The following is a 27,654-nucleotide window of genomic DNA, read 5'->3' as shown; positions in this document are numbered from 1 at the left end:
AGCAAATGAAATGTGGCAATGTAAATGTGCGAAATGCATTGGAATTCAATTTAAAAAAAAATATAAAAGAAAAGACAAAATTAACGGATCAAGAAATTGCAATAATATATAAAAGATTTCATTCAATATGTTCTAATGGGAAATTAAATTACAAACAATTTGAAAAAAGCTTAGGAATTCTTGGAACAATAAAAAATGCATATTTATATAAATGTATTTTTAAAGCTTTTGATTTAAATAATGATGGATATATTGATATTTATGAATTTTGTGTGGCTATAAATATTATGTTAAAAGGAAATAAACGTGATAAATTGAAGTTATCATATCGAATTATACAATCTGGTAGCTCAGTTAAATTAGAAGAATTCAAAGAAAATGTTAAAAGTTTTAATGATGATCAAAATAACTATTTAGAATATATAACTTATGACGATTTTGAAAGGATTATATTAAGTATTAAAGATATAAAAAAACAATTGCTGGGAGAAGAAGATGAAATTGTAATAAGTCATGTTAAATATACATTTAGATCATTAAGTATATTATGTGATGATGGTAAATATAGAATGAATTTAAAATGTTATAAAAGAGCAATGAAATGTCATGAATTTTTGAAATTTATTGGCATTCATACAAAAGTTGCAGATACTTTTATAAAAAATAATGAATTAATTATTAAAAAAAAAAAAAAAAAACAGAAAAAATATAAAATTGATTCAGGAAAAAAAGTATTAAATCATTTAAAAAAATCATATTCTGAATCGACAAGTACAAGATTATCTCTTTTAAGAGGTACTACAAGTTTATTTATCAAAAAAAAAAAACAAAAAAAAAAAAAAAATTATGAAAAAAAACTAGCTAATTTATATTCCTTTCAAGGAAAAGATGATCATAATGAAAATAAAATAAATATATTTAAAGATGTAATAGATAATAAAAATACAAATTTGATAACTAATATAGATGTTGTAAATTCTAATAATAATACTTTTAAAAAACATGATATATTATTAAATTCGAATAAGGACAATTCATACTTTAATAATATATCCACAAAATATAATTCAATATCTCAAAACAGCCAAAAAAGAAATGATGAAAATGGATTATTTGAATGTGCGTTAAGTGATAAAGATGGAAAACATATATTAAATCAAACCGAGCAAATAAAATTGTGCGGAAAAGTAAATAAAAAATGTGATAATCTTGGCAAATGTATAGAAACTTTAGAGAACCATATTCCACAAAATAGTGAAGACACACCAGCCGACATATACCCTGATTTATACAAAGAACATGAAATAAAAGATAAAAAGGATGTTCGCAATGTTGATAGAAAAGAAAAGGGAGCAACTAACTTGGGTATCGAAAAAAGAGACGAATCGAAGAATTATATATACTCAAGCGACGAAAAAAAAATAGATAATGATAAAAGTGAAAGTTTGAGTAAAACACAATTTTTGGATTTGAAATCTCAAATATTTGATTTTGAAAAAAAGAAAGAAAATAAAAAATATATTGATACATGGAACATGTACATAAATAAATATAAAGAATATATAAAAAAAATTGAAGAAATCGAAGCATGCGAAACTGAAAATGAAAATGTGAACCCGTCTGATAAAAAATTGATAGAAAGTAACGATAAATCGAAAGTTGAAAATAATAGTGTAGAAAAATATTATGAACAAGATAATAAATCGAACGATTTTGATAGTATAGATTCTGAAAATAACAGTAGTATTTATGATAAAGATGTAGATGTTGGAAGTGCTGCGAGTAGTATTAGTACATATACTAAAGTAAGTGATAAATGTAATGGTGATGTAATTGAACTAATTGAAAATAAAAGTGATGAGTATTCATATCAAGAAAGTAATAAACGAGAAGGAAATAGTTCAGGAAAATATTTATTCGAAAAATATATTCAATACCATAACTTTGTAAATGAAACTGAAGACATAAAACTTTTTATAAATGACACTCATAAAAATTCCCAAAAATTAGAATTAAGCAAAGATATATTATATAAAAAATTTTATATTCCAGGTTCTAATTCGCAATATTTTGTAATTAACAATAATTTGAGTACAGATGAACTTTTATATAATATTAGAAAAATTTTAATAAATGTAGAAGATTGTTTAAAGAATGATAAAGATAATAAAAATGAAAATTATGATAAAATTTTTTTTATGTTTTTTTACATTTTTATATATAATAATACAAATGAAGAAACACAAAAAATCGAATCTAAACAAATATATTCACAAAATAAACGCATAAAAAAATATAAAAGTGTATTATTAGTTGTTTCTATAATTCGATATTTTCTACATACAATTACTATTTCACAAAAATATTATTGCTCTTCTTATGATTCAATTGATGAATATAATAATTTGAATAACAATAAAATGGTAAATAATATATCAAATTCAAACAATGAAATAAATGTTATTTTAAATCAAACTAATGAAGTTTTAGGAAAATATGCTAAAGGAAAATTTCAAAATAAAAAAATATATATTAATAAATCAAATTATTATAATTCTTCGAAAAAAAGAAAATTATCTGTTTCAATACGTCACAAAAAAAAAAAAAAAAATTCTAAACTTTTTGCAGTATATTTTGGCCATGAAAGGTGGGATTTAGTTATGAACATGATGATAGGTATTCGTATATGTGCAATAAAAGAATTTAATATTGATAATATATTAAATTATTATCGACATACAGATGTTATACAATTATCTACTTCAAGTGCAAATGAAAAAGTTTTATTTAAAAATTATTCACCAATAATATTTAAAAATATTCGAAAAATTTTTGGTATAAAATCTAAAGAATATATAACATCAGTTGGGCCTGAACAAGTCATAAGTAATATGGTTTTAGGGAACCTTTCAACTCTTAGTGAGCTTTTATCTGAAGGAAAGAGTGGTTCTCTTTTTTATTTTACTAGCAATGGAAAATACATAATTAAAACAGTAAGTTATATAAATTGAATTCTTGAATCTTTGTACGTTTTTGTTTATTATTTTATATTTATACATTTATGTATTAATATTATTTGTAGGTAAACAAAGGAATTCATAAATTATCAAAAAAACTTCTTCCAAAATATTACAAATATATCCAAAAAAATCCAGATTCCCTTTTAACTCGTTTGTACGGAATTCATAGCATAAAATACCAGAATGGTTCATCAAGTAAGCATAATACATGCATATATATATTTTCTTTATTATTTTACCAGTTTTACACATTTAATATTATTTCTTTCTTATATAGAAACGATAAAAAAAATATTTTTTATTGTTATGAATAATTTTTTTTCATCGGCGGTTGAAATACATAGACGATATGATATAAAAGGAAGTTTAATTGGACGGAGCGTTCCTATTGAAAAGAGAGGAGATCATACAATTGCATTGAAAGATGTTGATATTGATGAACTAGGTGATGTTATAAATATAGGTCCTGAATATAAGGAAAAATTGTTAAGCATTTTAAAATCGGATGCTAATTTTTTAAAAGAAAATTTGCTTTTAGATTATTCTTTACTGTTTGGTATACATTATAAAGAATTATCACGAGATGTAGTATGTTGGAATAAAAAAAAAACAAATGAAGTTCGTCATGTTTATGACGAGTTTGGATTATGCGTAGTGGCTAAGCCATTTCACCAGGTACTTATCGGGCTCATATTTCATTTCTATCTTTGAAACTCGTTTCGCAATATGCTTCTCTTTTTTTGCAAAATATTTTCCTGCTTCTTTCTCTTTAGTTGGACCATGGGGGCATGATAAATATCGACAAAAACCGGATTTTCTTTTTTGGAATAATTGATATCTTTACAAAGTGGAAGTAAGTGTAACATTATTTTTTTACATAAAAATTATGCATGTTCATTTTAAAAAGCTACGATATTTTGTCATTAAAATGGGGAAGAAATAGATATGTACGTATGGTGTAAATTATTATGACATTTATTTTATCGTTTTTCAATTTTAGCTTGAAAAAAAAAATGGAGCATACCTTTAGAACGATACAGTAAGAAATCGGGAAAAGTGAAAAAATGGCTAGTTATTAGCTAGCCAAATAGTGAAATAAAAATATGTCTAATATATGCACAAATATGGCTTTTTTTTTTTAGAAAACTGGATAGAAAAAATATTTCCTGCATTCCACCAAAGGCCTATGCAGGTAATAATTTAATAATAAAAGAATAGAATAAATAAAAAGGTTAGACAGTTATATTATTATTATTATTTTATTTTATTTTTTTTGCAGAACGATTTGTAGCATTTATAGAAAAACATATGGAGTGAAATAGTTATAGTATCAGTTAATTTATATTAATTAATTTAAAAAAAAAAAAAAATTATATCATTAATTTGAAAACTCGAAAAGTAAATTGGACAAAAGTTATATCCTTCCAACTTTTCACGCATGTATGCATGTATATATATATATATATATATATATACATGCAATTTTTTAGAAAATATGGAATATATTAAGTATATTCACATATTTTAATGCATATATATATGCTGCACACAAAATGTGATTAAATTTGTTTATATAATTTGTTATATATATATATTCTTATGAACTAAATAGAGTAATATGTATTTATTTATGTTCTTAATTTACCTGACCAGGTGCATGGTTTTCTGTTTTTTTTTTTTATCTTCAAATGTTTTTAAATGAGTATGATTAAAAATGTGTATGCAGAGTGAAGTGGTTAAGCTGTGTAAAGCGGCAATAAAATAATTAGAGTGAAAATGTTGCTAACCATATTTTATAATTAACAGTGCAATTATTTTTCGTTTTGTTTTATATATTGTGGAATATGAACGTGTATATTTCATTTCTATTTTTTTTTCCCCCACACATTCTTTTATTCAATGTAAATATATATAATCCCTTAAACATATATATATGTATACTTTTTTTTAATTAAAATCGAAGAAATAATTAATTCTATTTTTATTCTCCATTTTTTTTAATTAAAAAACAAATGCATGAAAATAAAATTTGCTTCGAATAATTTTGTATGGGCAATTTTCACAACGTTAGAATGTGAATAACCAAGTAGATGCATGGAAAGATTCGTTAGTTCGAACATTGGTGAATCTCAAATTATGAAAGATTATATTTTGTTTAGACTTTTTTAATGATGTAATGATTTATTTCTGAAAAAAAAGTGGAATTCATTAAGGATATAAACTATTGAGTTATTTGATAAATATCAATAGTAAGATGATAATTATATTTTTTTTCTAAATAATCAATTTGAATACGATAATATTATAAAGTGGTTTATAAAAATGAGTTCAGTATACATTGTGTCATATGCATTTGTTCTGTGTGTGCAGTATTAGATGCAGTAAAAAATATAAAGAATGAAAGAAAGAAAGAAAGAAAAAAAAAAGCAAAGCAAAATAATGAGTAATAGACATATCATAAGCATAAGAGATGCAATAAAACGATGTGTGATTCAATAAATGATAAAAAAAAAAACAATATATTCGAACGGGATAATTTTTTCTTTCTCTCATGCATACACAGATGTATATATGTTTGTTTATTCTACATCTGTGTTAGATGTAGAAACGGTATTTTCCTCGTCAAGTAATTCGGTTTTTAATTGCCAAAATTGTAAGGTATTATCCTCTGCTGTTGAACCTATGAACATTTTTAATTTTTTGTGATGATTCCAATTAAAATCTGTTATAGGTTGTGTATGACCACCATGTGAAAAAATGAGTTCAGATGGACCATCAGACAAGTCGATTGCATCTAACTCTTCACCGATTTTATTTAGATCGTAAACATTAATAAAACGATTATTACTTGCAGATGCAAGTATAGAAGAATCATTTGGAGAAAAGTTTAATCTGATAATAGCTTCTTTGTGTGCATTGATGATATGTGCAGGCTCATTGAACTTTTTAATATCCCATACTTTAATTTTTCCATTATCACTTCCAGATGCAAAATGTCCAGTAAATGTATTCAAAGAAATAGCATTGACAGGAACTTGTTGACCTAAAACTTGTTGAGCGGGTTCTGTAGTTTTAATTCTAAGATCATACATTAAAATATAACCATCATCTGCACATGCTAATATTAAATTTGGATCATTTGTTGGAGAAACATCATTAATTGGTGACTTATATTTTACTGAATAAAATGGGTTCAAAGATTTTGCACTCAAATCATTATAGTCATATACATTTATGCTTCCATCATTACCACAAGTTAATGCATATTTTTTTAGACTATTAAATTCAAGTCCAAAACCATCTGAATTATTACCAATGAATGATATTTCTGGGCTCATTTTTCTTGAATCACTATTTGTGGTATCATCAATACTATGTTTATTTATATCAAATAGATGTAAATTTCCATCAATTGCTTTAGTAACAACAATGTGTTTTTTTTCTAAAGGTAAAAATCGGATTCGATTTACTTCTCCTTCATGATATATTTTTGATTTAATTGTAATTTTATTTTTTTCTGGACAAAAATCAAAACCTTCATAGCTTTCATTTATTTTGTAAACACATTTATCTTGTGGCAATTGCTCAAGTGGGAATAAAACATCACACACATATAAATAATTGGGTTCATTATTAGATGTATGGGTTCCTACACATACTATTTGATTTAAAACATTATCTTTGATATTTTCGTCACTATAATCACCAAAATCCATTGACAATGATGGCCATTCTAATTCTTTTCTACAAACAAAATCATATAATAACCCACTGTTTGTTTTCCAATTTGCAAATTGAGTTTCAACATTTTCGACTTCTTCTTTCATTATTTCTTCATTAGTTGGTTCTTCACTTAATTCTAAGCAAGCTTCGTCTAATGCGTTAGATTTTCTTTTTTTACACTCTTTAAGGGCATTCATTATATTTAGATGTGTTTATGAATATTGTTTTGATATATAATATGTTTATCTTATTATTTAAAGAATATGAAAATAAATCGTATTAAAATTATTAACTTGGAAATATGGCCAAGGCTACAAAAGGGGAAGTTATGTATATAAAATGAGAAGAAAAAAAAAACAGAAAATATATGATAATTATTTTCGACAAATTTATTTGTAATCTGCTCCTTTTAAATAATATATTTTATTATGGTATGTTGAATTAATGCATAATTGTACTAAGCAAGTATAGATAGGGATTGAGAATAAACTCATCATTTATATATATAGTGTATATATGCATTTTTTTTAGTTTTGTTTTTTCTTTTCTTTTTTTTTCTTGCTTACGTTTTGTTACCTTTGAAATATAGATGTAGTATTATGTTATGGATTACAAATTAATATGTATAAATAAATAAATATATATATATATATATCCATATATTTTTTAGTGGGATAAATATATTTTAGCTTCGATATTTGGTGGGCATATTATTTTATTAGCTTTTCATATTTGTTGGGCTGTATTTTATTTATATGCATTGAAAATTACAATATAATATTTTGTGTGTATATAAAAAAAAATATATTTATTTTTTGCCTATATATAGCATATATGTATATATTCATATGAGAATCTAGTTTTTTTTTTTTATTTCTTAAAATGAGCTTCCTATATGATTCATAAAGATTTTATAAAATGATGGATATGATTTTCTGGGGTATATTATAACGCATATGTGTGCATATTTTAGTTAAAATTGGATTTTGCAATATATAATGTGTGTAACTGATTTTAAGCAATCTTATATTAAAAGGGCCAGAGGAGAGAACGGGGAAAAAATAATGTGTACTAATTTATGAAAAGTATATTATATGTGAAAAAATATTGTTTTATATACAATTAATAATATATAAAATTTCGAAAAATCGTAAAAATATGTATAAAAATTAAGATAATATTATGTATGCACATTGAAATAGCTATTCAGCGAAAATTTTATAATTTTTTTTTTTTTTTGCTAGTATCGAAACCTACAAACATTTATAGAAGAAAGGAGGTTACACATTAATATAAAGTTATATTATCATTTTAAATATATATATATATATATATATATATATATTTATTTATTTATTTGTAAAAGCTTATGAGTGCATAAGTTATGGATGTACGCGCTCTCTCTTTGTGTATTTGCGAACTTTGTTACTTGCTTGTAGACATAAGTGTATAAGAAAAAATATAAAAAAAATAGTTCGATAAAGTTACTATTATTTTAATGTACATATTTAAAAGGGATATTTTTTTTGCGAAAATTTCATTATTAAACTTTATATAAGCTTAAAGGACCAAAAAAGTAACAATAATAATATTAAACCCATGTATTCTTATCTTAATGATTTACTATAAATAAATAAAATATTATCTGCACACATAAATATGAGGGCATATATTCATAATGTGCATGTACGTGTACATAATTTATGTTCATATAAGCTCTACCATATGATATTGTTAATAAAGCGTTTTTTATTAAAAATAAAGATACATTTTTGTGATATCTTTCTCTTTTTAGTTTTTATTGTGTAATGAGAAAACTCTTAACATGCATATATTTGCTTTTTCTGATTTTTGAGGGAAGAAAAAAAACAACCATATAATAGTATTTTTATAAACTTCATATTTAAATGTGTCAAAATTGTAACTTAGGGTTTATGTATAATTTTACAAATCTATGTAAACATTCAATGAATAAATAAATTTTAAAGACCAAGAATATTTAAAATATTTCTACCTTTTATTAAATTTATTTTTAAAATTTACATAGTAAAACATCGTACAATTAAAAGGTGTTTTCGATAAAATAATGGCAAAGGATATAATTTAGGCTACCTGTTCATGTAATTATTTTACATTAGACATAAAAAATATGACCATGTTCATAAATTATCAAAATAGTTCGTATTGTCGCTAGATTTTTTGGAGGGCATATTTATTCACTGAATAGTTCAGTAATTTAGTTAAATTTATAAACACAATATATATTGTTTTATATACGTGTAATTGTTAGTTTTATGTAGGAAAGCGTAAATCGATTTCTTTCACGTCCTTTCTTTTTGTTATTTATGTGTACCCTTTTTAAAAATTATCATGGGTATACATTAGGTAATGTTTTTTTTTCTTTCTGTCGAAATCGTAGAATTGACAAAAAAACAAAACGTGTAATATATAAAATCGAACACGGGGACTAATGTACTTTTTCTTTGAATTTTGATTGCTGCTAAAAATCTAAAATAAAGGAAAAAGAGATCCGGATTTTCATCTTGTTAATAAAAATATATATTTAATTTTTTTCTCATTTGTATTATATATAGTTGATGTTTTTTTTTATTATTTAATTTTTGGTTAAAACAAAAAAAATAATTTACAATATCAGTATATTTTATCATATATTTTTATCCATTATTATAAATATTTTTTTCACTTTTCTTACATTTTGATATATAAGTTATATGGTATTATTGTATGTATTATTTATATATTTTTTATTTTGGCTTTCTACTTGTTCATTTATATTCAATATTTATACAATTATTAACTATTTTTATTTAGCTACATTAATTTAATTTTTCATTGCCACCCTCTCATTTTTCATTTCATCATATTTGACAAAAAAAATTATCAAAAATTTTGAATATAGAGTCGTAAAAAATGTTTTTTGTAATATAGGTTATATATAATAAAATAATTCGCCTTTTAATTTTTCCTTATATGTATTGCATGTTCATATGAAAATTTTCCCAACTATATTAAAAGAGATATACATATATATTAAGAAAAAAAAAAAAGCAAGTAAATAAATATCATATATGTATATACATACGCAACTTTGTAATTTGGTGATAATAAATAAAAAAATATAATTAATTTTTATAATTAAGCTTTATTGTATATCAAGGATTCTTCTCCATAATAAAAGAAAAAAAAATATTTGATAAAACATGATTCCTTTTGTATTATTATATATGCATCCAATGTAGCATAACTCAAAAGTTTATAATTAAAGATTGGAAGTTTTTTTTTTTTTTTTTCAAGAGTTAAAGTTTATCTATAAAAAAATTGCATAGTAAAGCAGACATAAAAAAATGAAAAAATATAGAAATGTCATCACTTTATAATAAAAATAAAAATTTGTTTTTAAGCCCTTCATTTGGAAAAAATCACTCATCAAAAATAAGTAATTTATTCATATAAGTTTTATGATTAAAAAAATGTGTGTATTATTATTGAGAAATATATATATATCTATATATATATATTTGTTACTATTTCTATTACTTTCAGATGGTAATCACGAACCTGGGAATATAAATCGAAGGTTACTTCATTCCTTTCGAGGTTTCCAAAATAATATTTGTCCAGATTGTAAAGAAAAAGGAATAATAATATGTGATACTAGTGAAGGTACACAAATATGTAATGGATGTGGATTAGTTGTAGAAACAAATATATTATCTGAAGAACAAGAATGGAGAAATTTTAGTAATGATGGGCAATCAAAAGGTAATGATAGAAATAGAGTTGGAGAAACTAGTGATATATGGTTAGAAAATAATTTAACTAGCACTACTTTTATTAAATCGAGTAAAAAATTACAACACCTTAATATGATGACGCAGATTAATAAGAATGATCAAACATTATTATCTGCTTTTAACATTTTAAAATTAATTTGTGAAACATTTTTTTTGAGAAGCAATGTAATTGAGCGAGCTAAAGAAATAACAAAAGAGTTGCAGGTGAGTGGGCATGAATGTTCTTTATCTTGAAATTAAAAATAAAAATAAAATAAAATGAAAAATATAATTAAAAAAATTGCACGTTTTTAGGATATGGACCAATTAAAAAACCGAGCAAACAACTTAAACATGTTAGCAGTTGTTTACCTTGCGTGTAGAGAAGCGGGTCATATAAAAAGCATTAAAGAATTAATAACGTTTGATAGATCTTATAAAGAAAAAGATTTAGGAAAAACAATAAATAAATTAAAAAAAGTATTACCGTCTCGGGCTTTTGTCTATAATGAAAATATATCTCATTTAATTTATTCTTTATCAAATAGATTACAATTATCCACAGATTTAATTGAAGCAATAGAATATGTTGTTAAGAAAGCTACAACTTTGATTACAACATCTCATAGATTAAATTCGTTATGTGGTGGTTCTATTCATTTAATTGTTGAGTTAAATACTAGTGAGGAAAAGAATATAAAGCTTCCACATTTATCACAAATTGCATCTGTTTGTGGTGTAACAACGAATACTCTTAAAACAACCTTTAAAGAATTATTAGCTGCATCTGAATATATTTTACCAAAAAATTATTTGAAGGATAACAACACAAAACTTGTTATATTAAAACATAAATATTTACATGATGACAAAAAAAAGAGGCGATAAATTATAAGATTGTATTTCCCGTTTATGTTCATCTATTATATATGTTTGTATATTATCAGTAAATTTGTTTGAAATAATTATAACGTAGATGTAAAGATTTGATTTTTTATGTGTAGGATAAGAGAATGACTTTCCATTTCTTTTTGCATCAAACTATGTTAGTTTTTTCTCGTAAAATAGATGCATACAAATGAAGGGTATAAGTTTTAAAATCTAAGCAAACAAAACAAGGAAATAAATAGAAAAATTAAAAAATTAGTGTAAAAAGTGTATGGGAAAATTGAAGGAACGATGTAGAGGAATGCATAATGGAAGCATCTCTTAGAACCCTTGAGTCATATAAGAATGAATCCATTTTTGAATAAAAGAAATGTTTTTGTCATGATCTTCTAAATTATTATTTTGTAACTCTACAAAAATATTTTCATCGTCATAATTCTCTAATATGTCTTCTTTTATAACCTGAAATATTTCACATTCAATATTATTTTTAATTTTATCTTTCGTGTAATTTCTTTTTTCTAAACGTTCGTATAAAACATTTGTTGATGCTGTTAATAAAAAAATTTTATCGATATATTTATTTTCGTATAAAAAATTAACATCATGAAAATCTATTATATAACCACCATTTTGTAAATTTAATTTTTTTAATTTTTGATTTACTAGTTCTTCACTAAATATACTTGCATCTAATTCGTCATCATATTCTTCATATAATCTTTCATTTTTTATAATATTTGATAAATTTAAATGTATCATTTTTAGTTGTTCTTTTCCATCTATTCTAAACTTTTCTTCAAAATCTTTATTTATGATTTCAACTAATTCTTCACATAAGGTGCTTTTACCAACTCCTGGCGTCCCAGTTATAATTATGTTTGGAAGTTTTGATGAGTTCTGTATTTCCTTAGATTCGATTTTCATTTTTGAATTAATTGATTCAAGGTTGATATGATTATAATATATATTCGTCTATTCCGAACAAAAGAAAAGAACTTTGATTTATTTAAGAGTCGAAACTTGTTCAAGAAACATATAGCATATGTGTATGTATATATATATATAGTTAACTATAACTTTGCAATTTACATATGTTTTATTCTACACTTTGATGTTTCGAAACCTGTTTATTCATATAATTATTATTATGAGTTTTTTTTTTTTTTTTTCGCAAATTTAAAAAGAAAAAGGCAATGATGGCAAGTTATTATATTTAAAATAGTTTGTTTGAGTTTTGATTTAAAAATTGAACATTATATTGAAAAAAAGAAAAAAAAACAAATTGGAAATGTAGGTGGAATAAATTATAAAGTTAATATAATTTAAAACGATATGAATTAAAATATTATTTCTTAATTTTGCCTTTTGCATACTTAATTTCGTCATTTTGCATCTTAACTTTTTTAATACAAAATTTGGATCGTATCGTATTTTAATTTTAGGGATTCTATTATTACGGAATCAAATAATGTTGATAATAAAATAAAGTTCAAATATTTTTAAATTTTATTTTTTATAATGTTAAAAAGATTTGAGATCTTTGATGTTTCAATTAATTGTTGAAGTTGTTTTTCTTTGTGGTTAATTATAACAGAAGATAATTCAAACATGTCCTGAGAAAATTGTAATAATAAATAAGTAAAGGGTTGTGCTAATCGTTTTGACTATATTTGTTTCTTTTTCTATTTTGAATTTTTCCGCCTTAATGAGCTACCTGGAAATCCTCTCGTTCTTGCATAAGAATAGTGTTTGTATAAAATAAATACATAAAGCTCTTCATTTGATCATCTTTTATATTTGCAACTAGTTTGTTTATTAAATTGTTAGTTTGGTTGATATTTATTTGTAACTGATTTTCCATTTTATTTTTCTAAAAAAAGTGAAGTGTATATATTTTAAGAAATAAAACAAGTATTTATCATATAGATGTTATTTATCCTAATTATAATTGTAAATGTATTACACTATGTTTCAATTTAATTTGTTTTTACATTTTCTTCCAGCATTTTAATCTGATTTCCTTTAAGTGCATCCATATTTACTTCTTTATTTTCAACAAGATTTTGTTCGATATTCAAAATAAAATTTTTTATTTGTTTACGTTCATTTAAAACCTGTTTATATATATTAAAAAAAAAAAATTATTCTATGTTTAGGATAGATAATAAGATGTACAAATAGAAGGAACTTAATATACTTTATTAAGTTCATCTTGCAATCCTTCTAGGAGTTGGGCATTGTCTTTATCTGTTATGTTTTCCTACAAATAAACGAAACAATGAATAATGAACCATCGATTCTGCATCTAGGTTAGGACTACTACGGTTCTAGTATACTATGGCTTTTGACTAATACTATAATCTGACATAATATAATTTAGTTATTCCAAACCTTTAATTGAGTGTATTTGCGTTTAAGATCATCAAGCCAGAGACGCATTTGAAGGTGACTAACATCATGATTATAAAGCATATTTTTGAGAGAATTTATTTGAGCTTTATATTTGTGATTAACTTCTTTTATATTTTCTATTATTTGAATATACTCTTGAATGTTAACTTTAAATTTTTTATTATCTATAAATAACTTTTCATTAACAATTTTAATATTATTAATTTCTTCTGTATATTTAATAAATTCGTTTGTGGGAGTGGAAGAATCTGAAGTTGAAATATGTGGGGTTATAGAACCCAAATTGCATCTAAGTTTTTGATTTTCACGTTTTAAGAAATATATAATATTGAGTAATTCCTCTCTAGAAGAATTTTTATCACAATCTTTAACTGAATCATAATAATCATAATTTGTAGAATTAGATTCAGATATTATAAAATGGTGTGTTTTTTCTTTATCATTTAATTGTTCTTTTAAGCATTCTATTTCAGTTTTTAATTTTTCGATTATATCTATATACATAGTTAAATGGTGTTTAACTACAACAGAATTAGATGTAACAACATTTTTAATATTTTTTGCCCGATTTGCATATTTTAGTGTATTATGAGTATCTTCATAAGATAGATGTGAAGGACTAATATTAGCAATCATTAATGTTTTACAATTGCCTCCTAAAGAATCTTTTAATAATCTTGTTAATTTGCTATCTCTAAATGGTATAAAATTCGATTTACTAGTTCCTTTACTTCTAGATACTAATGCATTTATAACATTTCCTAGAGCTAACAAAGATCTATTTATATTTGCACCTTCTAACATTCTCATTCCTTTATTATTAGTTTGACTAGCTCTTTCACTTCCTGCTAGATCTATAACACACAATTTTCCTTTTTTTGTTTGTTGATATAATCCTTGTCCTTTTTCTGTTTCTTCAACTATTACTTGTAATACTCCATGACTTCTTGAGCTGGTTCTATTTGCATCTGTGGGTTCTTGGGTTCTATTTCTATTTCCTGTATGAATTAATTCCATAATTTCTTCAACAGATGTAGTACAGACTTCAAAAATGTTAGAAACAGTTATACCTTTTACAGGATCTTCTCTTAAATCAAGATATTCACTTGATGGGTTCAAAAGATCACATATATTTTCATTATATATTTCAATAAAAGAGCATTTTATTTTATATTCGTTCATAGCCTTTAAGGTTTTAATTTTTTTAAATAGATCTTGTAATATCATCATCATAATACCGGGTTCATTTTTATAACCTATAATTGTGTGGGTTTTTCCTGCACCAGTAGCTCCATATGCAAATACTGTTGAGTTGTATCCTTTTATTACTGCATCTACCAATGGTTTTACACTATTATTATATACATCTTCTTGGGTGCTATTTTCATCAAATACGTAATCGAAACAATATCTTTTTTCTTTAGTTCTATTTTGTCTTAATACATTATCAGTATTATCACTTGGGTCGAGTAACACAATCATTTTATTATCCATAATTTTTATAACATTTTTTGCTCCTTCATTTTTTTCACTATTACTCATTGGTCTGCATCTAATTACAACATTCATATTGTATGTTATATCTTTTTCATTTTTATTTGTTTTAGTAGATGTAGGAGTTACCCCGTTTCCTCCATTATTACAATGTGTAGAATAATTTGCACTTGATGAAATATTATAATTTGAAGGAGATTTTGTTCCCACATTTCCGTTTGAATTTCCATTGACACTTGTTCTTGTATTTCCTTCAGTTTTTTTGAAAACTTTTGGTGTTTTAACTAAATCCTTTTCTGCTTGTTTTATTTTTCCAGTTTTTACGATTGCAAAAGCTGTTTTAGTAGATCCTCCACTTTTTGAACTTCTTGGTGTCCTTCCCTTTCCTGCTGAGTTAATTCTAGATGCATCGGTTCTATTAGATGTGTCAGGCCCATTAAGAGTGTCAGTTTTACCATTAGGAGAACCCTCCTTCGAATAGATGCATCTTTCCAAGCTAAGATCCGGAAGTACATCTCTTCTAGCATAAGGGGAATGTATATCAATTTCCTTATCAGTATAATAATAATTGTTATTATTTTGATAATCTTTTGGAGTAAAACCATTTAATGAATTTTGCTTATTAGTGAAATCCTGTAAATAATTATAATTAAATTGTTCAGATATATTATTTTTGTTTTGAAATGCTTCATCTTTTTCTGAACAATTTTTTAGAATATTTAGATGTTTAGTTTCAGTATCATCATATTCATAGTTTGGAAATGAATCTTTATGTATATAATTGTAAATTGTAGATTTTTTATCAGAATCTAATTGTGATTTTATTATTTCTTCGTTTTTTTCTTTGTATTCATCAGTATGATATGATATTTGAGGAGTTTCATTTTTCTCAAATTTTATTTCTTTATTTGTTTCAGAATTGTTTACATTTAATAGTTCGGTTCCTTCTATGTTTCGTTCCAAAGAATAATTATTTTCTCTGTTTAGATAAAGCAAGTTATTTTCGATATCATAAAAACTTTTTTTCATTTCTTCCCATTGATTAGATGATATTTTACTAGTTTCAATAGATTCTTCATTATCTAATTTGGTATATGGTTCTACATCTGTTAATTTCATTGAGATTGATGATACATCATTTTGTTTGCATGAGTTGTTATTATCAGATTCTTGATCAGTGTATTCTACATCTGATTTATTTAACTGACTGCCCATTAAGTTGTCCTGTTTTAATTCTGTATGTTGAGGCTCTTTATCCTCAGTAAACAAAATAGAGTTTTCTGTTTTTATTTCAGATTTAACAAAATTTTTAAAACTCTTTATGGATTCATTTTTTTCATAACAACTATTATTGGAGTGTTCCTGAAGATTATATTCTTCATTATCAAGGATATCTGATTTTTCTCGATTAGAATTTTGAGGCGATTCACCAAAACATGCATCTGTCGATATATTAGAACAACTAACTGTGTTTTCTATAATAAGACTGTTATTTATTTCGTTTGCTTCTCTTTTATTTGAATTATTTTCTGAATAAATATGTTTATTATTTTTTTGTATAAAAGTCGGATCATTAGATGTTATAGTTTGCATAGAATTATTAAATATTTGTATTTCTTTCATCAACTCATCTATCGAATTAAAATGTAATTCTTTTTTTTCTTCGCTAAATGTATCATAAAATTTATCACTTTTATTTTTATATAGAGGTGATAGTTTATTTTCATCATAATATTGAGTTTTATATTTTTGATCTGTAAAATTTCTGCATGATTCTGTGTGAGTTTTGTATATTTCTGTGTTTCTATATATATTATCTCCGTAATTACTAACAAATATTTTCATGGTATCTTTTTGATCCTCTTCTTTTTTTATAGATGTGTTTTTTATGGGTTCTATTAATTTTTTTTCACATATTTCTTCTTTTTTATAAGAATTATTTTGAAAATTTAAATCATGAACTCCCTTCAATTCTTCATGTTCATTTTTTTTCTGTTCTTTATTATGATTATTTATATCAATATGTTCAGCTGCTTCATTTTTTTGATATGTAGATAAATCTTCATTATGTGCATTCATCATATTTTGGTGTTCTATCGAATTAGTATATTTATATGTAGAATTATTTGAAAAATATTTTTGTAAAAGTTTTTCTGGTAATTTTGTATCGTCAATCCTATTGTTACAATACTGAGTATCACCAATTGATGAAGTGTTGTTCATAATTTTGTTAAGTTTATCAGTATTATAGATGTGATCATCCTTTTGTTTTGATGCTTGTACATCTGATTCAAATGATGAATAGCGAGAAGGAATGCCACTACTTGATAAATTTTTATCTTGCACATTTTTAAGATTTATTAAATGGTTATCACCATTTGAATTTAACTTTACGATTTCTTTATCTTTCATATTTTTGGCTTTACTATATTATTAGATTCTTTTTTTATGTTTTTAAAATTTACCAAACTTAGTATATCAAGTAGATGCACATATATAGATGTACATGTATATTTTTTTTTATCATAATTAAACATTTATATATATTATCTGAATACATGCTAAAATAGCCAAATTATGTTTTCTCCCCCTTGTTTTTTTTTTTTATATATTAACATGCATTATAAAGAAAATTTCAAAATAAGGAAAATATAAACGTTATATATACGCCAAGGTATATTATATGTATTCACGAAGTAGAGAACTGTAATTTATTTTTACTGTCAATTAAGGAATTAAAAAAAAATATATACAATATATTTCTTCAAAATTAGACAGCTAAAAATTAAAAAAAATGCGAATAAATAATAAATGCACAACCGGGTTTTTAAAAATAAATGATAATTATATTTCGTTCCCTTTATAAAAAAAATAATAATAATATGAAAAACGCATGTGGAGAAGAGAGTAAACAAAATGTGTGTGTGTTTGTGTGTGTAATATATATATATTATACTTTTTTATGTTATGCATTTTCATAATCCTAGTAATATATTGTATGATACATATGCATAAGTTTTATGACCATACATAATATTTTTCATTTTTTTCACTCACAATATATTATTTATTGTTTGAAAAAAAATAGTAGTGCACAATGTGCATTTCATATACATAAAACAGGAAAAATACAAATATAAGAAAATACAATAAGTAGGAAAAAAAATGTTTTGTTATTACACACAAATTTATTTGTAGATCTTAAAGGCTTATGCTTAAAAAAAAAAAAAAAATACAACCTCATTCTGTTTTATCTTTCTCTTTTTTTTTTTAATTTGTGCGTTAAGCTAAAATTGTATGTGCTATATGCATATTCCTTAAACAAGCCAATTCTTAGTTTCACATTTTTAAGACATTGGTGATTGAATAAAATAATATCGACGTTTTTTTTAAATAATAATAGTTGTGTAAATAAAACTAAACAAAAAATATATAAATAAATGAAGAACAAATAGAAAGTTTATAAAATAATAATAAAGAAAGAATAGCTTTTATTTTTTTTTAATTCTATATATATGAATGGTTTTGCAAATCTATATTAAGGCTTTTACTTTCTTTGTAAAATATCCTTATACTTTTCAAGTTCTTCAAATCGCAAATCTTTCACTTTTAAAACCTTTCCAAAACTAAAAATAAAAAGAGAAAAAAAAAATTAAAATGATGAGGTGTTGTAACATGGGACAATATGTAGAGTACTCTACTTCAACATGATGATATTAAAATGCATGCGGATTATATAAAATAATAATTTGCAGATTTTTTATTTATTCTTTGTTCATAATATTTAGCATAATAATATACATTTTTTTAAAATAAATGAGAAAAAATTATGAACACGGTCAGATTTTTTTTTAACCTTTGTAAAGGGCATTGTGGCTGGTTAATTATACCATGAAAATATTTCCACATTTTAGGGCAAATGTCTTCCATTTTTTGAATATCATTCATATTTATTTTGTTCTGGAAATTGAAATAACAAATAAGAAATGATGGATGTATATATTTTGTATATACGTGCAGACAGAAAATAATAATAATATGATAAAAACATATAGGATGTAAATAATATTTTTTGTACATATTTGTATTAACATTTTTAAGGAAGTATATTTCTTTTTACCTTACATATATAGCAAACTTTGCTATTTTTGTATTTTACAATATATTGGTTCATAAATATTTCAAATGTATTTATACTGTTCTTCAGATTTTCAAGTTTATTAGTTCCCATTCTTTTTTTTAATAAATTTTATTTATGTACATAAAATATGAATACATATAACGGAAAGGATTGTGATATAAAAAAAAAAATTGTCATTATTAAAAAAGGGAAAAAATAAATATAAATATATTAAAAGTTTTATGGAGTTTTAATTATTTTGTAAATTGAGTAAGCATTATGAGCTACTCACGTTAGTATGTGTTTGTACAAAATGTAGAAAAAGTAAAAATATACATAATTGCATTTTATTACACGCTATATAAAATAATATTTTTTTTGCTAGATTTATATTTTTTTAAATTATTTTTTCTTATTTAGTTGTATAGTTAAAAAGCTGGATTCAATTAAATGGCACATTTGTGGGCCTGGGCCAGTGGGATTATTTTGAATTTTATCACAAACTCAACTTATGATGAAATTCAAAAAAATATAATGAAAAATAGTAACATATATTTATGGAAAAGAAATAGAAAAGTATGAATAACAGTTATAATATACATATGTATAATATTATGAAATGTAAATACATAAACATTGTTTTCAATCCAAATAGAAGATGTTATTTATATACATAGAGATTTATTATTTAAAAAAAATAATAATGTATTGTATAATTTAACAATTTATTAAAATAAAAAAAAAGTTATTTATTTTCCACGACATAAAAATTTAATGGCTGTAAAACAGCATTACATCGTTCTTCCACATTTTTATAATAACCTGATGTCTTAATATATTTTCCTGAAAAATATATATTTTTATTATTACTTATATATTTTTTCATATAAGATTTTTCTTGAGCAATTAAATCTGAAATAGTGAATATGGAATTATCTTTATTGCTTAGTATTTTAGTTTGAGGTATGATGTGGTCTAATAATATATTTGAACTTTGATTCTTTTGTTTATTTTCTATATAATCACTTTCATTTTGTTGGTTTAAAAAATAATGTTTGTATGAATGTTGATATCCATTTTGATATGCAATTAAAATTATATCTGTTAGCGATTGTTCAAAATTAGAAGCATATGTAACATCAAATATCGATTTTTTTGTATTTTTATGGTTATAAGATGATTTAACAATTTGCATCTGATTTAGATGTTTTTCTTTATTTTTTTTGTTATATTTTGCAGATATGTTATTTATCCAGTTTTTTAAATCATTCAAAGCTTCACATATATCATTATTAAGAATATTTGGAAAAGTTTTGAAATTAAAAGATGTATTTGTCATATAGTTTATTTGTTTATTTTGATTATATGGATAAGAAGAAAAAATGTTATTTTTTTTTTGAGCATATATTAACAAATCATCAACAAATGGATCGAATATATATACCTTTGTCATATTATTATTATTTAAAAAACTATTATGTTTGTTTAAGTTTTGATTAGTTATCGATTTAGTTGTAGTTGTGGATTCTGATTGAGTTGGAGGTAGTGAAGAAGAAATACTTGTAAATGATATGTTAAAGATTGTCATTAAAAGTAAAAGCTTCAAAGAAAATAATTTGAATTTACTAACATTTTTATATTCATAAGGTACTAGAATATATTTAGGAAAATCTATATCTTTGTAGTAATTTTGTTTGCCCCATAAATGAACATTTTTGAAAAAAAATTCATTTGTATAAAAAAATGCAAATATATAATTCAAAATTTCTGAATAAAAATATTTTGAATATATATATTTATATGTGATAACTGCAAATTTGTCATTAATAAAATTATTTTTCATATTTTTTAAATCGATTTGTTTTTTTCTAAAATGATTGCTTGTACTATTGTTCATTAATATATATTGTATATGTGAATTAGTGTTTAAATGTATAATAATTATAAATAAATAAACAGATAAATATAACATTTTTTGTAATGAAAAATTTAATATTTGTTTTTGTTTATATTCTAAATGATCACAAAATGCTAAAAAGTCTAATCCATATCCAAGTTTAGAAAAATCAAAATCATTAAAAGGAATATTTAATAAATTGTCGTATATATAATAATAGGATTGTAAATAATTATATTCAGTTCCCAAACATATATGAAAAAAGTTATAACATTCTAACAATAATTTTTTTATTAATTTTTTATTTTTATTTTTGACATATATAATATTTAGCAATTCAATATAATTGTTGTTTGCATCTTTGTGAAATAAATACAAATTAAGAGTATCTAAAGTAATTATAGTTTTATTATTAAAATTAGTATAAGATGTTGAGTTAGTACCTTCACCATTGTTTGTATTTCCATTCAAATTTAATGATCGTAACCCTATGGAAAGGAAATAAATTGTGTTAAGAATTGCTCTAATATCTGATTTATAAATGTCTATTAATTTATTTATGGCTTCATTACTAATTTTAATATTTTCCTTATCACATATATAATTAATTCTTCCTTTTAACATTTGTATATTAATATTTTCAACCAAAACAACTTTACAAATTTTTCTTAATTCTTTTAAACTTTTATGATATATATCATTGCATATACATATAATTGGTCTTTTTATTATACTCATATTTTTTTTATCTTTTTTATTTAAAAAATTCATAATAGCTTCAATGTTTTGATATGTACTAGATAATCCATCGATTTCATCAATTATACAGATGTTAGGTTTCGATCCAATTGAATTATTACAAACAATGGATTCTATAAATGGGATCAGAGTTTCTTTATTTCTATCATCACTACCATTTATTTCAATAACATTAAATTTAAAATGATTAGCAATTACATAAGCTAAAGTAGTTTTTCCTTTTCCTGCTGAACCACCTAATAATAATATTTTTGGAAATTCGTTAAATTTTTTAAAATATTCTTTTTTTTCTTCTTCATTATTTTTATAGATAACTTCTTTTTCTTTTTTTATTAAATCGTTCCATTGTTTTATCCATAAAATGGCTTCCCTATTTATAGCTTCATCTGTTAAAAGCTCTGAAAAATATTTGCCTCTATATTTTTCTACAAAATTAACATTTTCAGTAGGCATTTTTTGAGAAAATATATTAGATTCATCATTTTCTTTAGACATTAAATTATTTGTAGATGTATATTCACCTTTATTTTTTCTTTCTTTATCTATATTTTCTTGTTTTATTTCGTTTAATACTCTTTCTAGCATATCCCTAAAATTTTCTTTTTTCGATTTTGTAAATATAGATATATTTTGTTTTTGTAAATTTGATGGTATATCTTCTTCGCCATGAGTTTTGAGTGGGTAATTATAAGGCGATTGAGAAGTAGTGTCTGTATCTGATTTTTTAAATAAATTCAAATAAATTGGTGGATAATTATTATTAACATCGTAAATTTTTATAAAATCAGTTAAATCTTCATTAGTTTGAAACATTTTTTGTGAATCAATTTTATTTTTCATTATAACTTCATCCTTTTTAAAATATATATCATCACTCATTAAATTATTTTTATACACATATTCTTTTAAGTATTTATAATCATTAAATATGTAGTGGTTGTGAAATTCTCGATTGAATAATATATGATAATTATCATTTGTTTGTATATTTTCCTGACCTTGTTCATAAATATTACTGACATTGTCATAATTATTATTTACAGTCTCTTTTTTTTTATTATTTTTTTTTTGTATTTTAGTATTTAGTAACTCTTGATAATCATCGTATATGTCAAATTTACGCTTGTCTCCAACATTTTGTTTTTTTTCTTTCTCTATTTCATTTATTAAAATATTATCTAACCGGTCGAAATCATTAAAATCGTCTAAATTTAACTCCATTTTTAAAACCAAAAGAAATAAGGGAATCAGTGAAGAGCCCAATTCAAATACTTTTTATAGGTGGCTATATAGAATAAAGTGGAAATACTTATACATAATAAGTTTTGCATTGAAATAATTTCTTGCGTAATTATGTGTGCAAATAAATATTCATCTCAATGAGCCTTTTATATATACACACATACACTTTTTTTTTAAATACCCCTGATTTTTAATTTCTTGAATATTTTAGCTAGCTGGAAAGGGGCTATACAATATTATGAAAAAGAGAAATGAAATAAAAAAAAATGCATAATAATTTGAGATACAAAAAAAAATTTCAAACAATAATAAATAATATAAAATATATAATATTACTTCGAATGCTTTCTCTTAACTTCCCTTTATTAATAACTTCGATGAAAGTGTGTATTTTTGTGACCTTTTTACAATTTTTTTAGTGGGTTTTTTTGAAGCTATTTATATGCATATACCGAAAAATGGGAGGGCGTGGGAAAAAAAATATCTCTTATTTTTTATTAATCATGCTATTTACATTTTTATTTTAAAGGTATTTAATTATTATATTTGTTTGTTTTTTTCTTCATTTTTATTTATTATTATTTCTTTTATTAAAATGATTTTATTTATAATATGTAATGTTAAATACGCCTCCATCTAATTTATTTTTTTTGTCTTATACATAATAGGGAGAGAGGAAAATGGGCAATTAAAAAAAAGGAAATTAAATGTGTTGAAGTTTTAATTTTTTTTTTTTATAAATATGTGAATAAGGAAAAGGGTGTTTATATGTGTAGCAAAATAACATGAAAGCATAGTAAAAATAAACTCCCATTCTTTTTTATAAAATTAAAAAAAAGAAAAAGCTTAATCATGTAAAAAGCGTTTAAATAATTTAAGAGCGAGTATTTACACCGAGAAAAAAAAATGGATACATGCATATACATATGTATATGAATTTTTATTATCCCTTTGAACAATTATAAAAAAGTTATAAAAATACAGTGATCGTTCTATGCACATACTATGTGTAATAACTAAGAAGTGTTGTTCTTTATTCCACTATATATTTTTTAAATTAAATTAAAAGATAAAATTATAAGTACCAGATGTTTCATTTTCCCTTTTTTATGTATTTTTGTATGTGCTTTTCAGCTTAGTATAGGTTTTTTTTCGAAAAATAGCTAGCTGGTAAGATAAAAATAAAGATAACAAATGTTTTGTTGAGAATTAATTGGAAAGTATGCACACGCTTGTAGTGAGAAAGGTATAAGGAAAATACTATATGTTGACGCAATACTTAGGAATATCATTTTGAACATTATATTAGGTTAAAAAAGGTATAATAATAATGATAATAAATAAACCGACGAAATAATTTGTCAATTAAAATTTTTTTTTATTTTATTTTTATATCAACACAATTATACTTCTTTATTTCCTCCTCACACACACATTTAAAGTGTAAGAAAATGTAATATTGTAAACATTTATTTGATTTTTTCAGTTATTTGAAATGCTTATCAACATGTCTGAGTACACATTAACGATACGTAGACAATTATATATGGTTATAATAAAATAACTAAAACATAAATTTGTTAATGAAATTTTATATATAAATATTGTTACTAATTCGATAGAGATATATCTCTACATATACATGTCCATACGATTTATTGCAACTTTTGAAAAAAAAAATATATAATAAAATATGAGATAATATATTAACATGGTCATATTTTTTAAAGCATATATTTTTAAATGTTAAGAAAAAAAAAAATGTACAAAATAAAGAGTGGCTAATTAAAGGTCTGATGGAAATAAAAAGATAAAAAAAAAATTCAATGTACAAATAATTAAAAAATTATAAATATAATGTATGTATATGATAAAAAAAAATATATATATATTGAAGAATACGCATTAATTAGATAAAATAATAAATAAATTAATTAATAAGATAAAAGAAACAGGAAATGAAAAAAAAAAATATATATAATATATGTATGTATAATAAATAAAGAAAAATATAATTTAAGTAATAACTTTTAGTTCATTACTCATGAAAGACTCATTTGGCAACTGGAGTGATACGACGAAAAGTATTACCAAATTGTGAAAGTACAAAAATAGTAATAGTTGTAATAATATGGACGTATATAATAATAGCAGCATTAAAAAAAATTATATTCATATGAAACAAGCTATACTTTTTGCGCCCAAAAAAAGTGGAACAAATATAAATAATGAAAAAAAGGATATTGAAAATAAGGTGATACAAAATATAAACGAGGTTGAAGTTTTAAACAATAATATAAATTATCACAAGAATGGGTATGATGATGATAATGTACGAAAAAATGCTAATTTTATTACAAGTACATTAAAAAAAGGAAAAGATACTATCCTCACATTTAATACCAAATCCCCACGAATTAGTAATAATAATAATGACAATACTGGGAATAATAATAATAATAGTAATAGTAAACATATTAGTACTGTGAACTCAAATTGTATGATTAATCCCATGAATAATGATTATAATTGTGTCCAAATGAAAAACAATAATTCAGATAATTATGATATAAGCCGCTTAAGTAGTAGAGTGGGGACTGATATATATAATGGAGTAGCAACCAGAGGATTGTTTGATGGGCTAAGTTATGGATTAATAAATAAGAGCAACAGTAATCAAACAAGAAGTAGTACATGTGCTAGCGAATCCTGTAATAATAGTAATAATAATATTACTAGCGTTAATAATGTTAGCAGTCATATAAGCAATGTTATTAATAAATCGTTGACGAATGAAAATCGTGTAAGTGTAGAGGGAAACGAAAATGGGGTAATTCCTAATAATAATTTAAGCCAATCAAGTATAATTAATATGAATTTTTTTCCAAAAAATGGGATAATAAATAATAATATGAATGGTCATATAAATAGCGAAAACAATTTAGAATATTTAAGTATTTCTTCCAAATATTTCACAGAAAACAAAAAAGATATAGTTTATTTACTTCAAGAATTACTAAGTTATTGTGAGTGTTTAAAAAGAAGCCGAAAAAAAAGTACTGAAGAAATAAACAAGATTCGAATTAGTTATAATAAAGTTTCAGAATTATTAAAAGAAACTTTAAAAAGGGAAAAAAATAGTCATATAAAAATCGAAGAATTAAGAAATATTATAAATGCTTATGATGAGAAATTTAATAGAGTTAAAAACTGCTCAGAGGGAACAATAACTAATTTAAATAAAAATGTTCAAACATTAGTAGACTTAAATAATGATTTAGAAATGGAAATGAATAAAGTTATTAATGAAAATCAGCAATTACGAAAAATTGCACAAAATGAATTTGAACTTAATAAAGAAATAAATGATTTGAGAAAACAAATTGAATTGTTAAATAATGAGAATATTTCTTTAGTTAATCAAATTGATGTATTAAGATTAGAAAATTCTAAAATCGAAAATGAAAAAAACGTTTTATTAAGTGATAAAACATTATTACATTGTAAAATTGATGAATTAGAGAATGGACTAAAAAATAGGACTAGCCTTTTTAGTCAATCAAATATAACTAACCAGGAAAATAATCCGTTTATAATTAATTCCGATGAAGAAATAAATGAGCAAGTTGATAACTATTTGAATTTAAATCATGATCAACGAACAGAACTTTTTAAAAATTTTTTATATCACTGGCGAGAGACAAACAAAGCTGGGCAAAAGTTTTATGAGCAAGCGTTTTCCATGAATCAGTGAGATGAAAATGTGTGTAAATTTGAGAAAAAATGGAAAAGGAAAAAAATATGAACAAGTCATAAAAAATTCGCAGAAATTTTAATTATTTGGCTAGTAATTTATATATACCCTCATTCTGTAGAATGAAGGAAAGTATTACTACATTGTAAGACATAATGTAGTTATAATAATACAGTTTTACATATATGTATATATGCAACTTTTTCTGTTCTCTCCCCTTTATATAAAATTCAATTTATCATTTACCTTGATCTTTTGTATTCATAACATTTATTTTATATGAAACAGTTATGAACATATGTTTGAGTATACATATGTGGATGTAAAAAGTTGTTTTATATAATTTTTTTTCTTGTTTCATATTTTCAGTTGTTTTTATTTGTGTGCGTAACATTTAATGGTGGAGTAATAATTTTTCCGTCCATTAGTATTTCCTTTTTTAGAAGTTTGACAAAAAAAAAAATTATAAAAGGAGAGGAATATATATGATCATCTATTTTTCCAGTTTTAAAAATGCAAATAATTTTTCCGTATTCTTTCTCATTTTT

At 23.1% G+C, this 27,654-nt stretch overlaps 8 protein-coding genes across 8 annotated transcripts; 3 read left to right on the top strand and 5 right to left on the bottom strand.

The window, feature by feature from the left end:
• Positions 1-5: 5 nt before the first annotated feature.
• PBANKA_0203100 (phosphatidylinositol-4-phosphate 5-kinase, putative) lies at positions 6-4,337 on the top strand (the record flags this gene model as incomplete). The annotated part of the gene is made up of 7 exons (XM_034564385.1): positions 6-2,993; positions 3,083-3,215; positions 3,298-3,695; positions 3,794-3,873; positions 4,021-4,059; positions 4,163-4,212; positions 4,300-4,337. 7 exons carry the CDS (start codon positions 6-8, stop codon positions 4,335-4,337), a joined length of 3,726 nt encoding a protein of 1,241 aa, XP_034419757.1.
• Positions 4,338-5,599: 1,262 nt separating this feature from the next.
• On the bottom strand, positions 5,600-6,940 carry PBANKA_0203000 (chromatin assembly factor 1 protein WD40 domain, putative; the record flags this gene model as incomplete). The annotated part of the gene is made up of 1 exon (XM_034564374.1): positions 5,600-6,940. One exon carries the CDS (start codon positions 6,938-6,940, stop codon positions 5,600-5,602), a length of 1,341 nt encoding a protein of 446 aa, XP_034419756.1.
• A 3,184-nt stretch (positions 6,941-10,124) lies between these two features.
• PBANKA_0202900 (transcription initiation factor TFIIB, putative) lies at positions 10,125-11,425 on the top strand (the record flags this gene model as incomplete). Its single annotated transcript, XM_034564363.1, has 3 exons — positions 10,125-10,200; positions 10,308-10,762; positions 10,853-11,425. The coding sequence occupies 3 exons, from the start codon at positions 10,125-10,127 to the stop codon at positions 11,423-11,425; spliced, it is 1,104 nt and encodes a 367-aa protein (XP_034419755.1).
• A 321-nt stretch (positions 11,426-11,746) lies between these two features.
• PBANKA_0202800 (adenylate kinase-like protein 1, putative) lies at positions 11,747-12,352 on the bottom strand (the record flags this gene model as incomplete). The annotated part of the gene is made up of 1 exon (XM_034564352.1): positions 11,747-12,352. One exon carries the CDS (start codon positions 12,350-12,352, stop codon positions 11,747-11,749), a length of 606 nt encoding a protein of 201 aa, XP_034419754.1.
• A 575-nt stretch (positions 12,353-12,927) lies between these two features.
• On the bottom strand, positions 12,928-17,746 carry PBANKA_0202700 (kinesin-8, putative; the record flags this gene model as incomplete). The annotated part of the gene is made up of 5 exons (XM_034564341.1): positions 12,928-13,041; positions 13,143-13,298; positions 13,420-13,542; positions 13,626-13,688; positions 13,820-17,746. The coding sequence occupies 5 exons, from the start codon at positions 17,744-17,746 to the stop codon at positions 12,928-12,930; spliced, it is 4,383 nt and encodes a 1,460-aa protein (XP_034419753.1).
• Positions 17,747-18,881: 1,135 nt separating this feature from the next.
• Positions 18,882-19,565, bottom strand: PBANKA_0202600 (conserved protein, unknown function; the record flags this gene model as incomplete). Its single annotated transcript, XM_034564330.1, has 3 exons — positions 18,882-18,960; positions 19,191-19,294; positions 19,455-19,565. The coding sequence occupies 3 exons, from the start codon at positions 19,563-19,565 to the stop codon at positions 18,882-18,884; spliced, it is 294 nt and encodes a 97-aa protein (XP_034419752.1).
• Positions 19,566-20,199: 634 nt separating this feature from the next.
• PBANKA_0202500 (P-loop containing nucleoside triphosphate hydrolase, putative) lies at positions 20,200-23,331 on the bottom strand (the record flags this gene model as incomplete). Its single annotated transcript, XM_034564319.1, has 1 exon — positions 20,200-23,331. The coding sequence occupies one exon, from the start codon at positions 23,329-23,331 to the stop codon at positions 20,200-20,202; it is 3,132 nt and encodes a 1,043-aa protein (XP_034419751.1).
• A 2,152-nt stretch (positions 23,332-25,483) lies between these two features.
• PBANKA_0202400 (conserved Plasmodium protein, unknown function) lies at positions 25,484-27,106 on the top strand (the record flags this gene model as incomplete). The annotated part of the gene is made up of 1 exon (XM_034564308.1): positions 25,484-27,106. The coding sequence occupies one exon, from the start codon at positions 25,484-25,486 to the stop codon at positions 27,104-27,106; it is 1,623 nt and encodes a 540-aa protein (XP_034419750.1).
• Between the last annotated feature and the right edge of the window lie 548 nt (positions 27,107-27,654).

The sequence above is a fragment of the Plasmodium berghei genome, assembly GCF_900002375.2.
Source record: "Plasmodium berghei ANKA genome assembly, chromosome: 2".
NCBI lineage: Eukaryota > Apicomplexa > Aconoidasida > Haemosporida > Plasmodiidae > Plasmodium > Plasmodium berghei.
The sequence above is the reverse complement of the archived record's forward strand: the minus strand, read 5'-3'. Positions and strand labels throughout refer to the sequence as shown.